Genomic DNA, 14,188 nt, shown 5'->3' with positions numbered 1-14,188 from the left:
CATCCACCAAAGGAAATACAAAGTCCCCACTGAAGCACTTTATACTAGCAAATATATTTAACGGAAAGATGTGCTGTTTTAGGAGTTCCAGAGGTAGTCTGTGGGTGCAAATCAAATGTGGTTGCATGGCTAACAGAATTTACCATTTACTCAGTACATCAAATCAAAACCTGTTTTTCTTTTTTTTTAACGGGATTCATTTTTGTGCATGTTACTTTTTTGGCATAAAAGGATAGTGAAACACACAACGTAAAAAAAAAAAAATGAATGTAAAAGAAAATTAGCCCCCAACTGTGCAAATGTGTTTTACAACAGTCTTGCACCGTGAGCACCAGTAAATCAAACTTTGCATAGATGGAGGCACTATGTGGATACCTATTTTATAAACCTATTTTTTTGGTTATAAACTAGGGACAGAAAAATGTCACTGTACAGTAAAAGAACCTCGTGATATCAAAATGATTTTGATAATGGACTAGCAAAATGAGGTGCCCGAAAAGCTCAAACACACCTCCATAGACCGGAAATCATAACCCACATTGCACAGGAATCCCTTCTGATAATAGGACAATGTCACGTGGGCGAAAAGGTATGTGAAAGACTTCTAAAATTAATTGGTATAAAAAAGGAAAACAAATTATGTTTGCCAGGATACCCATTTGATAAAGAATATTCCAACTTCATATAATTCTCATTCTTGCAAGTTATTCTTTATTTCCTATGTCTGTCTATATTGCCATTGGCCATGCATTCCTCACAATCAACATAGAACACAAATAGAATACATGAATAAAGAAACGTGCATGACTTCCAATAAAAAAATAAATATGTAGACAGACTTACAGAGATCTTCTCTGTCAAGCGACTGTGCACCTCCGCCAAACAAGCCCTTAAAGAAACCTCTGTTGGGTGCTTCTGGTGTCTCTACCGGTGTGAAGAGTTCACCCAGCATCTCCTTCATGACAAACACATGGCATTAACATTTCACAAAGAAAACCAGGATACAAAGGTGTATTTTTAAAAATTAATTATTTGATACAAATCTCAAAGTCAAAGAAAACCCAAAAAGAATGTGCAATTACTTCCTGAATTAACTCTCATAAGTAGCCCACTCATTTATACTATGGAAATGTCTCAAAGTGGGCTACAGCCAATGAAAGATTTGCTCTAGGAATTAACAACACTTCAGATATATGTTATCATAAAACATAAGGCCCAATTCATAAAAATAACCGCAGTTCAGATTGAATCATGGGTTTGAGAGGTACTAAAGACTGGGCAAATAGATGGGGACCATGTTTTTAGATAAGGAACAAGTTACTTACCTGTAACTGTTGTTCTCCAGCATGGGTCTGGCATGGATTCACATGCTCATGAATATTCCCCGTCGTCAGGCTGGGAATCCTCGGTAAAGAAAAATCAGTATCAGTTTCGTTTCTGATTTGTCTTTCGTAGTAGTAACCAATCACTGATCTTTGCGTCATACTGACCACAGCCAATGACTGCCCTCTCCCCAAGCCCCGCCTCTGGCAGCCATCTTCAGATTTGGTAGCACGTGAAGTGGCAGTATGGCCAAGTGAAGAACCGCAGAGGGGTAGGCGGGAGGGTTCGCATGTGAATCCATGCCAGACCCATGCTGGAGAACAACAGTTACAGGTAAGTAACTTGTTCCTTCTTCAGCATGGGGTCTGGCATGGATTCACATGCTCATTAATAAAAGAATACATAGCAGTACACACATGCACAACCACGGGAGGTGGCAAAGGCTCAACATTAAGCATTATATCCAAAACTCAACATTAAGCAATTCTTACCTCCTCACCAGGCCCACCTTAGGCGAACAGGTTGCGCAGCACTGCTTGGCCGACGCTGGACTCCTCCCTGGAATCCCGATCGACGCAGTAGCATTTCGTGAAGGTGTGCGTCGACCTCCACGTAGCAGCCCTGCAGATGTCCAGCAAGGGCACACCAGATAGGAACGCCGTGGTAGCTGCGATCGCTCTGGTGGAGTGGGCTCTCGGACGGCCAGGCAGCGGTCGGTTTGCCAACCGATGACAGTACATGATACAGCCGGAGAGCCATCTGGAAATGGAGGCCTTCGAGAGAGCCTTCCCCTGATTGACAGGTACAAAGTTCACAAAAAGTTGTGACGTCTTCGGAAAACACTTCGTGCGGTCCACGTAGAACTTCAGCGCTCTAGCCACATCCAGCGAGTGCAAAGTCCTTTCAGCCGGCGACAAAGGCGACGGGAAGAAAACAGGCAATACCAAGGGTTTGTTTAGGTGGAAGTCCGACGGCACCTTGGGCATGAAGGAGGGGTGCGTCCTGAGCACTACCCTTGTGTCGTGAAAAGTCAAGTACGGGGGCTTGCAGGAAAGGGCCTGGATCTCTCCCACCCGTCGTGCGGAGGTGATGGCCACAAGAAACGCTGTTTTCCACGACAAGAACTTCAACGGAGCCGAGTGCAGAGGCTCGAACGGAGGTCCCATGAGCTTGGTGAGCACCACGTTGAGCTCCCACGCCGGGGCCGGAGCCTTCACCGGCGGGAACGATCTGAACAGACCCTTCATGAATTCTTTCACCAGACGATGAGACCACAAAGACGTCCGTCCCATGGTTCTGGTGTATCGGGAGATCACAGCAAGATGAATCTTGATGGATGCGTGCGCCAGTCCAGCCTTGGCCAGCGTCAGTATGTACGGCAGTACTTGGGGAGCCCTAATCCGTAGAGGGTTAATCTTCTGTGCGTGGCACCAGACAGAGAACCTCTTCCATTTGTGTCCATAGCATTTAAGAGTTGAGGACGCCCTGGCCTTAGCAAGAACCTCTCTGCAGTCGGCCGGTATGTCGTAGCCTCCAAACTCTAATGCTGCAGGAGCCAGGCCTGCAAGTTCAGCGACTTCGGGTCGTGATGGAGGATGGCGCCTCCTTCCCTGAAGAGAAGATCCGCGTCCACTGGCAGCTTGATTGACGGGGACGCTGACAAGTCCAGAAGGTCCGGGAACCATATTTGCCTCGGCCACGCAGGTGCGACGAGGATCATCCTGCACCGTGATCTCTTGAGCTGGTTGATGAGCCGGATCAGCAACGGCAATGGAGGGAACGCATATAGAAACAGGCCCTCCCAGGGGAACGAGAAAGCATCGCCCTTGCTCCTCAGCTGGGGAAACCTGCTGGCGAACCTCTGGCACTTGGAGTTCGTCGCCGTCGCGAACAGATCGGTCTGGGGTGTGCCCCACGGTCGGAAGAGGCGGTCCACTAGATCCTGTCGTAGTTTCCACTCGTGGCACAAGCGCAGCTCTCTGCTGAGCGAGTCGGCGATGGTGTTTTTTATTCCTGCCAGATGAAACAGCACCAGAAACATCCCTTGGGCGACGGCCCAATGCCACAGATCCTACGCCTCCTTGGACAGGGCTGGGGATCTGGTACCGCCCTGCTTCCTGATGTAGAACATGGTGGTGGTGTTGTCGGTGAAGACCCTCACCACCTTGCCCTTGAGGGGCGGAAGAAAGGACCTGAGGGCCCAAAACACTGCACGGAACTCCAGGTCGTTGATATGGAGGGACTTCTCCGTCGGAAGCCAAAGGCCTCTCGCGTACAGATTTTCGGTGTGCGCTCCCCACCCTTCCAGGGAGGCATCCGTGGTCACTGACTTCTGGTGGCCGGGGGTCTGGAAGTCCAAGCCCGCCGTCAGATGCGCGCGGGTGCCCCACCACCGGATCGCTCGTCGGAAACTCTCGTCGGGTGTGATCCTCTCCTCGAAGCTGCCTGTCATCTGGATCCAGCGCGCGTCCAGGAACTCCTGCAACGGGCGCATCCGGAGCCTGCACAGGTGGATGAGATAAATGCAAGAAGACATCATTCCGAGGAGGGACTTGATGGACCTCACCCTGGCCGCGTCCGCAACCAGCATCCGCTGCACCTTGCCCAAGATGGCCCTCGTCCTTTCCTCCAACGGAGAGGCCAGAAGTGACACTGTGTCGAGCTTCGCTCCCAGAAACAGTGCGTCTTGCGCGGGCACCAGGTGGGACTTGGCGTAGTTTATGGAGAATCCCAGGTCCGTGAGTAGTTGGACGGTCCTTGCCGTGTGCTCCACGGCAAGCTCCTTCGTCTTCGCTCGGATGAGCCAGTCGTCCAGGTAGGGGTAGACGTGGATCCCCTCTAGGCGCAGCCGCGCCGCCACCGGTGCGAGGCACTTGGTGAACACCCTGGGTGCTGACCTCAATCCGAAGGGAAGGGCTCTGAACTGGTAGTGACGCCCTTGGACCACGAATCTGAGAAACTTTCGGTGTCCCTTTAGGATGGGGATATGGAAGTAGGCATCCTCCAAATCCAACGACGACAGAAAATCGCCCTCCTCCAGTTGACCCAGGACGTGTTGGAGGGTGACCATCCTGAACTTCTGTGCCTTGATGAATTTGTTCAGTCGTCGTAGGTCCAGGATGGGATGCCATCCTCCCGTCTTCTTCTTCACGAGGAAGTATCTTGAGTAAACTCCGGAGCCCCGAAGCCTCTTTGGGACGAGCTTGATGGCGCCCTTCCTGAGCATCGCCCTTACCTCCAAGAGAAGTTGAGGGATGTGATGTTCCTTCCTGGCCACAGGGGGGACGCGCGGGCACCTCTTTAGAAACTCGAGCGCGTGACCCTGAGCCAGGACGTCCAGCACCCAACGGTCGGTGGAGATGGACTCCCACACGCTGACTAAGCTCGCCAGCCGGCCTCCCACCGGGGTGCTTCGGTGGGGGCCCGACCCCACGGCCGGTTCACTCCTGCTTCGACGAGGCTTTGCCGCCTTGTCCTCCTTGGTGACGACGGCGGGGTCCGCCCGACTTGCCTCGTCCCCTGTAGGCTTCCTGTGACGACGAACGGGCCGCTTGACGATAGGTGGAAAATCTGCCGCTGGAACCTTTGGAGGCACCCTGTTTGCCTCTGCCGCTCCGAAAGGGCGGCCGTCATTGCTGGAGAACACCAAAAGCCCAGGCCGTCTCCGTGTCCGCCTTGATGGCTTGTAGGGAATCGTCCACTGTTTTCCCAAACAGGTTGCTCCCGTCGAACGGCATGTCCAAGACTCTGGTCTGCACGTCCTGACGGAAGTCAGTAGCCTTGAGCCATCCACGCCGCCTAAGGCACACGCCGTTGCCCAACTGGTGAAATCCAGTGTCCGCGATGTTCGTCGCTATCGTAATGGCGTGGTCCGACGCCACTTCTCCTTCCTGCAAGAAATCTAGGGCCTCAGCACTCTTGTCGTCTGGTAGGAAGTCCAGCAGGGGGGCGAGTTTGTACCACAACTCCCTGTCATAGCGGGCTACGATAGCCAAGGCGTTGGCAGCCTTGATCGTCGTCGCTGCCGATGAGATGACTCTGCGTCCCATCGTGTCCAATTTCTTTCCCTCGCCGTCCAGCGGGGAGGTTGACGTAGAGGCCGCGCCCCCCCGCTTTCTTCCTGGCCGCCGCGGAGACGACCGAGTCCGGGGTCGGCTGTGCCCGAAGGCACAAGGGGGCCGCGTCTGGGACCCGGTACTACTTCTCGTACTGATCCCTTCTAGCCGGCGTTGTGGATGGGTTCTTGAGGAGGGCGAGACCCTCATCCCAGATATCGTCCAGTAGAGGTACAGCGAGGACCGTCTTCCTCTTGGTCTCGCGCCGTTGATAAAGGAAACCTTCCTTCTTCTCTTCCGGGCAGAGCTGGAAAAGCTCGGATGCCCTGGCGATCATGGCGTGAAACGATCCAATCTCGTCGGGCGGGGAAGCACGGGTGGGAGGTGACGACGGGAGATCCTCGTCGTAAACCTCGTCGTCAGTACCCGTCGCGGCCGTGTCAGTCCCCGTATCATCCCCACGTGTCGTGGACTGGGAGGAGGGCTGAGCAGGGCGCGAAGGTTGAAAAGGAGGTGGAGGATGAATCCTTCTTCTCTTAAGAGGAGGGCTCCCAGAAGGGCCTGGCTCCGGGTCCCCCGTCGGGAGCGGTTCCTCCGTTGGTGGTAACGGCAGTCTCGTCCTTATCTCCGAGCATAAGGACTGTATAGCCAACAAAATGGCCGCCGAGTTGTCTTGCGGCACTGGTTGAGGGGGTTCCGACGGGCGATCAGGAGCCCCGTCGGCACCCTCGACGTTCTCGTCGTCTCCCACGTCGGGGTCCCTCCCGACAGGATGGTGGTCTTCCACGCCAGCGCCGTGGCCTAAGACTTCGATCAGCTCCTCCTCAGAGGTTGAGGCCGAATCCACGACGACCTCCTGCCCCCCCCTTTTTCTTCTCCGTCGGAGGCTTCACGGGGGTCCTGTCGATGGGCATGAAGAGGACTCCCTCCGCGGTGGCAGGGAGATTCTGGGCCCCGAGGTCGCCACCACTGGTGTAGCCTCCACAGGCTGAGCCAGGGCCGCCACGACTGTCTCGATAGAGGCCTTGGCCGGATGGATCAAGGCTTTCACCACCTCAGGTGCGCTCACCGCCTTCTCCTTGGGGGGAGGGTCACTACCTCGCTCCCCCTCCGATGGAGCCTTCGAGCACGACCGGGGTCTCTCCAGGAGCTTCGCCGGGTGCTCGACCTTCCTCTTACCCGAGCCAGAGCGTTGGCTCGTGGTTGATGGCGCCGGGGAGGATGCGCCCTGCCTGGCGCCCATAGAGCCTGACCGTTCGGCGCTCCCGGTGCCAGCGGACTCGCGGTGCTTGGCCTTCTGTTGGACCCTCGTCGCCGGGGCGCCCTCAAAGGTCTTAGAAGATTGCTTGGACTTCTTCTTCTCGCCTGACGGGCTCTTTCCTTCCAGCCAGTAGGCGAGACGCTGATGGCGGTCCTTTTCATGGTCCGCTCCGACATATTGCCGCAAAACGCACAGTCCTTCCAAAGGGAGTGTTCGTCCTCCTTAAAGACATTCTGAAGCTGGCATCCAGGGCAGACCCTGAATAGCTTTCCGGGCGTCGAGCTTCCCTTCTCCTGGGCCATGTTCGAGAAGGGCCTGAGAAACTTCTGGAGTCCTCCAAAAGCATGGCTCGACGAAATCTTCACCCTTGAGGGGCGTAGAAGAATCCGACACGGGTCCCCGTTGATCGGATAAAGAAACGGTGGAGCTTGAGGCTCTTTTGACCGAAAAAGAGAAAATGTTCCTAAGAAAAAGCGCGAAAAAAGCACTAACGCTCGAGAGCAATAGCACGAGGATCCCAACACTTGAACGTGCGGTAAAAATCTGAAGATGGCTGCCAGAGGCGGGGCTTAGGGAGAGGGCAGTCATTGGCTGTGGTCAGTATGACGCAAAGATCAGTGATTGGTTACTACTACGAAAGACAGATCAGAAACGAAACTGATACTGATACTGATACTGATTTTTCTTTACCGAGGATTCCCAGCCTGACGACGGGGAATATTCATGAGCATGTGAATCCATGCCAGACCCCATGCTGGAGAATATACAATTACCTAACTTCGATCAGGGTGACATTCTCTTTGTGGACAGTGAAACTAGAGGAAAATAGTTTTCCAATCAAGAGAACGAAAAAAGGGTAAAGGTCTTGGCTGTGATGACTTCCCCGCTGCATTTTACCAGGTATTCGTGGACATTGTCACCTGGATTGTCTGAACTCCTCCATGAGATCCTTAGCGAAGGGAAACCTCTATAAAGTAATAGTTTAGGATTAAATCACCCTAACTCCAAAGAAGAGGAAAGATAGAAATAGGTAGCTAATTATAGACCAATCTCTCTTCTAAACGTACAGCTGACTATCCTTACAAAGGTCTTTGCGTAGCATTTGGCAAAGTTAACATGTGTATTGATCGATCATACTCAGACAGTTTATCAAGGGCCAATATTGTCGGGATAAAATAATGGAGATAATTGATCTCTTAGCATTGCACAGTGATACTGACATCCATGGCAGACATTACCATTCACACAGAAAAAGTCTTTCATCAGATCATTTAAGCCTTTTCAGAACATGCACTAATGAGGTTTGACTGGTGCCACTGACAAGATTGCCTGTAAAATGTCCGCTAGGGGGCGACATTTCCCAAAAATAAACCCTCATTAAAATCAAACACGTCTCCCAAATATTCTACGATTAGTGTTTATCATATAAAATGATACCTCTCCTAGAATATTTGGGGAAGTATTTTAGGGGTCCGGAAAAAAGTCACAAAACTGGTGCATTTTTCCAGGTGACATTATCACATGGAACCATTTGGTTTTGGTAAGGGCTTTAAAAACCTATTTAGGACTTTACATAATGGGGATTTAATCCAGGTTTTCCACTTTTTCTTTTCACCTGGTGATGGATTCTTTTGGTTTGGCCGTTTTGATGAACCAGGATGAAAATGTACTTGCTATTGAAACGAGTACCAGGTACCAGGCAAGAAAAGAAAAAATCCCTTATTGTACAGAGGACAAAATACTTTGTCTCCAGGCGAGGAGTTACCAGTCTGCTTTTAGAGTTCTCAGAAGGGTGTGGAAGGTATCTGAATAAGACTAATAGACAAGAAAAGGGCATTTGCAAAGAATCTCTGCTTTTGTACAAATATCTTTGATTTACAAGACAATGGCGTGGAATAAATTAAAGTAAAATTGGTGATGATCGTATCAACGCTGATGGACATAAGGTGGAAAACGTTAACCTTGTCTCTCTGGGACAGGAGAACACAATTAAAATGTGTGAGCTTGCTAGCATTGCCCCACTCCAACACTTGATTCCAAGGGAATGGTTCTCTTCATCATTGGTGTATAGTTTCTTGACCAGTGATGAAGTTTGTGGTTTCGAAGATGATGGGTTTGCCATTGTGTATACTGCACTCCTGTGAGGAAGGAAAAGCTGCACCTGATGTAATTATATTGGTGCTTAGGATGTGGGCTGGTGCTAGTGACATATTTTCATTTTTTCTGGAACTGTGCAAGCGTCAGATTCATCTGGTGGGAGGTGTGGAGCCATATCGATTCTGGATACCCATGTGAACCACCTTCCACTCGTCCAGTGCTTGCACCACTTTGATTATAAGTGTAGATTGAATGTACCACAAAGTAATAGTTTGTTTTCTTTCTTTGACAAATATGCTGATTTTATGGGTAAGCAAATCAAGGCAGACGCCCATGGTTAAAGACTGCGGATTGAGACTACACTGCTAGCTAAACTAAGGGGACCCTCACGGATATGTTGTTTGGGTTCTACGTGATTTCATCACCGCACTTTTCATCGCAGGGTTTTTTGCTGCGATTCTTTTTTCGAAAAAAACATCGAATTTTTTTTTGGGGGGTCGGGGGGTTAACCCCTCCAAACCCCCCTTAATTTTTTTCACATCCCGAACTCTCAAATCCATTTTTTATAAAAATTAACCCCCCCCATAAAATTCGATGTTTTTTTACGAAAAAAAAATAGCCGCAAAAAACCCTGCGATGAAATGACGGTATACCGTTGTTTGCTGGTACACAATGGTTGAAATTCTTCATAGACATCACCATTTTTTCTATCAGATTGACATTGTGGCCTTCCACCTTCTTTGTCCTGTTAATTGACAATGTTTTATATGTGGGTTTTCCTTTTTTAATTTTTCCTTTTATGGGTAGGAAGGTAAAATAAATGGCAGCAATTTTTATTCTTCTGTAGGTCAGAAAAATAATGGCTAGTCTTTGTGCAGGCCAAACCTCTGGAAAATCTTATTTTAATACTGTCCTGTTAAATAGCCATGTTGCTTTCTTTTGAGACATATTTGTATTCCTTGTTGACCAGAAGATGTGCCTAATCAGGTGGCTCCTGCATGTAGCGTGTGTGGCTGCTGTTTTCTAGTGGGCTGGGCAGCATGCACATTAGTTAAGAGAAAAAAGGATGTACTGGCTTTCAGACCAAACTGTCATTTCATGTTTCTTCTGTGTGGAGTCAAGCCTAATAAGGGACATTTCCCCATGATCCTACACTAGTTGGGTGCCAATAGAGAAATAATTAACCATGCAATGTTAGAACATGGTTTCAATGGTAGCTACTAGAATGCCAATGAGTTTCCATAACAGGGGAGTCTCTTTCTCTAATTCGAAAAAATAACGGATTATAATTGATATTAGCACCCAGGGCGAGTGAAGGAGCCAATGGTATTACTTAGATCACAGTTTAACTGTGGGTGCAAGCTCATTATATATGAGCATTCTATTGCCTGTGAACTCACCATTCTTCTATCATGTGCTCCCATGCCTTGTGCTGTTGCTTCCACTCCACCCTCCATATCTTAGCCGCAAAATACCCACCTTACTTGCGCCACATACCCACCATACTCTGCCACCTCCTTGAACCCTTTGGACACAAGCAGAAAAGCTGCTCTGTGCATCTATGACAGCCCTCTTAGTTTTCATACTTTTGTTTTGATGGTACAGCAATCTCCTGTGCACAGCATTGCATGAAAGGAAATCTTTTTGAAATGCTTTATTAGCTCTTCACCTTGCTTGGGCCATGATCTTGTGGCTGTCAATAGCCGGTATGGCCCGCAATTACTGCCCAAATACTTGAAGAACAGCGTGCCCCTCCAACCCCACTGCCCAGAATATTTGTCTACACAAAGCGATGACAGAAGACAAAGTAAGTTGTGCCACAGGAGAGTAAATCTATAGGGGTAGAGGCCTCCTTCTCCCCCCCACCATCTAATAAGTGCACTTTTTCTGTCATTTCCATTCTTTTTGTGACTGACTGAAAGGTTGGTTGTCTTTTCAAATCAAAGAAACAAGGAGCGGGGTGATGACCCAAGTAGGCAGTTACCAAAGACTCCCTCAAAGAAGATTTATTTGCTAGAGGCATAATTTCAACGTTATTATAATCTTCTGTCTATCATGGGATGACAGGTGTATATTAAAACAAATGCACATTTATGTAATATGATGTTTGCCTTTTGGTTTCTTGCACTAAATCCTGCCTGGATCTTTTTTTTTTTTTAGGATTACTCTAAAAAAAAGTAGTTATTCTGAATCTCATTCCAGTGTGTGTCATTTACCAACTATATAGGTGTGCGTGGCTCACAAATGTAGTAACAGAGCGGGTGCAAAGGAATTGCTGCAGGAAATGCAAGGGTTCCAGTTACCCAGGAGAAACGCTGCAGGATTCTACGTTGCTTCAAAAGCCTACACCATTTTCTTGCTACCCAGCTCACGTTTACAAATTGCCAGGATTGCGAAGTAGCCGAACCCCACAGTAATGTTCTTGCCACAAAACTATACTTTATCCAACATAAAATAATTATAAGTTACAGCCAAGTAATTTTTTGACATCACTTACTACCGCCTAAGGTAATCTAAATCCTTGAAGCTATATACCACTGCAGAGCCTATTTACTGAAGTCTAATGCTTTGAGGTAATGAAAGGCAAATACCCAGAACCACCCCATCAGCGGACCATATGTTACGCATAAAGATTTAACTGTTTTTGATCGTATGTATAAAATACTCTCAAGACGGTACTAAACAAGAACATTTCACATTAATACAAATACTCTTCCATACCTGTAAATTCTCACATGTCTCTTGGCTGTATGTGATTCTCTGGATTTCCGTAGGTGAAACTAGATACAACGCCTGCCCGTTGTTTGTGAAGCAAAATGTTCGGGCTATTCGCATGTTGGTAAGAGGTAAGTAATTTACATCCAACAACGGCCTTAAACTTGGCAAACTTAGGGAGAAAAGAAAGGGATATTTAAATAGACTACCAAGGTAAAAAAATACATGGCTTTGCTGAGGTGTTCACACCCTTTCCCATTTACAATAGATGGATGTTTAACCATTTGGCTTCCAGAATTATACATATTTAACATGCTAGCTTTTGGTGATTAGTTAATCACTTTAAAAATGCTGGGAGAAGAACATGTTCAACACACAGGTTTTGTAAATTCAAAAACATTTCTCATTAACATAAGGCACTTAACACTACCAAAAAGAAATCAATCACTTCATACTAACATTTCATGCTTTATTTATTTTCCAACAATTGTCAGCAAATTGCTGTTTTGTGACTGCGCACACCCTTTTGCTACATTGTCTTAGCCAAAACATTGTTTATATGTATACTTACACTGCAGTACTTCTCATGTTACCTGAAGAATACTTGTATTGAAAAAGATGGATATAAATTAAACAATGAAATATGAATACAAATTGGGATCCATGTCTGGTCATCAGTGATCTTTTTCAATGTTTTGTTTTTTTACTGTGTGTTCAACTGTTTTCTCTTAATTTTGGGGAGATCTTCGATTCTTTTTTTTTCTTCCCCCTTACTCGCCTTTCTATTTTAGAAATGGACAATTGCAGGAATCTGCCTTACTCCTGTCCCAGAAATAAAATGTTAGGTTTTATCTCGTTAAAGCAGGTGCTCACTTTATTTTCAATGTGCATAACATGCAGGGCCTCAAGCTATACACTGGTAGCCACCGGTTTCTGATTAAAGATATATAACTGCATACATTTTTACTTATTTTGTGTTCACGAACAGAGGGCCCCCCAGACACAGCTAATTTCTTTATATGGGCCAAATATTTCCAAATGCACTGATAGTTAGCTAAATTTCTCTTGCCAAGTACACGGTGTTCTTCGACCAAGATTTAAACCATTAGGGGTAACAGGCTTCCTGAATAAGATGGTTGCTGCAACAAACCAAATGCAAGCAGTGAATGTGACTTTCTGATACATTTTGTCCCTATCAATCGTCTAGACAAGTTTCATAATTAAAGGGAAGCAGTACCCTCCTGTCTGGAGTACTCCTCCGCTCACTTAGAACTCTGTGCCCCAGCGTGCATTTCCCACAGTTTCTTTCTCTCAGCTGAGAGCAGAAAGTAGTAGTAGTCATATATGCGAGTGCCTTTTCCCATTGTTATGTTTTGTTCCGTTATGTTACTTGGCATTTTTATAGCGCCCTATGTATCATTGGTATGATCTCAAAGCGCTTGTAGGTTTAACGCCCTCGGGAACCGTAGTTCAAGTCAGTATGGTCTCAACGTGTTTGTGGTGGAAACGCCCTCAGGGACCAAAGTCCGAGTATGGGAACATTCTCAAAAGAATTAGAATGGGTGTGTGCATTTGGCCAAGATTAGCGATGAGATGGTCTGGCTAGGCTCCAGTAAGCAACCCAAGAGGTCATGAGTGTGGGTGCTGAGGGGGTCACGAGTGTGTGCGAGGGTAGGAGACTGACTATGTGTCCAGCTAGACTGACTAGACGTAGGTCGTAGCTGCTGTTGGGGAAGGAGGGACGATCATCCCAGACCCCCAAGCACTTTTGGATGAGTCCTGGAAGTGTGCAGTAGGGGGTTTGGGGACGTTACAGGGTGGAGGTGGGGGGGTTGATAGGGACTATAGTGTGGGGAGGGTGGTGCATGCTTCGGCTTCAGAGTACACTGGGAATCAAACGCCATCTAAGATAGTACCAACCATATTGAAATCGAGGCCTAGCCTTGCGCTGCAGCCAGGGCCGCAGGCCCAAGCCACACACACCGAAATAAGATTATGCATGCGGGAATAGGCTGTAGTTTGGGCACCGGTGAGAAAGGCCAGAGTTGTAGAGATTCATAGCCCTTCATTGTCTCATGTTGCCAGTATTCGTATACGAGATGGAATGCGCCTTGAAAGGGCAAGAGGGGGTGGAGAGCTTGCTGCGAAAAGCAATCCTACGGGAAAGAGGGCACAAGCCTCCCACCTTCCCCATCCCACCTCTGAGTAATAGCACCCATATACCCCCGTCCCAAGACCCTCAGCATTCCAAGGTACCAGTCCGCTCCAGACCACCGATCATAAAACTGTTAGACCCACCCAATCGATCAGAAAAGATCAGAAAGCAGGGACCAGTTGCCTTCACCATAGGTCACGTGATTTATGCTGCTATGCCAGAAGGGGCAAAACAACAAATCTAAAACGAGGGTGGGGAGCTTTGGACGCACCGACACCGTCTGAAATCAAGCTGTAGTATGTTAGATACAATTACCTCGAAATAACCTCTTAGCCCTTGTCCGCAGTACCAGTTTCACATTAGGTTAGCGACAGAGCATGTATTGTTTTTCTTCACATAATAACTAACTAAATGTAGCTTCATGCCTGGTGATGTGCAAGGAGAAACCCACATGGAAGAAGATGGACAGAAGGGGCTGGGTCCAATGGCCTGGCATCCCTTATGGAGCAAGTAGCCTGTGTATAGAGTCTCAACAACCAACCACTTGGATGTGTACATTAAAGTTACTCACCATAGTGACTA

The 14,188-nt window shown here is 48.0% G+C and overlaps 1 protein-coding gene across 6 annotated transcripts in view; it reads right to left on the bottom strand.

Annotated features, from left to right (window-relative positions):
• The window catches only part of STXBP5 (syntaxin binding protein 5), a 2,430,573-nt gene that overhangs the window by 72,217 nt on the left and 2,344,168 nt on the right, over positions 1–14,188 (bottom strand). For all 6 annotated transcript variants that reach the window (XM_069606830.1, XM_069606829.1, XM_069606831.1 and 3 more), the window contains 2 exons: positions 11,458–11,623; positions 844–955 (listed from right to left, as the gene is read on the bottom strand). In XM_069606830.1, the coding sequence (XP_069462931.1) occupies positions 844–955; positions 11,458–11,623 (278 nt within the window). The remainder of the gene's footprint in view (positions 1–843; positions 956–11,457; positions 11,624–14,188) is intronic.

The sequence above is a fragment of the Ambystoma mexicanum genome, chromosome 4p (assembly GCF_040938575.1).
Source record: "Ambystoma mexicanum isolate Mex_15411 chromosome 4p, UKY_AmexF1_1, whole genome shotgun sequence".
In the NCBI taxonomy this organism is placed as follows: Eukaryota; Metazoa; Chordata; class Amphibia; order Caudata; family Ambystomatidae; genus Ambystoma; species Ambystoma mexicanum.
Note: the sequence above shows the minus strand (reverse complement) of the source record. Positions and strands in the feature narration are given on the sequence as shown.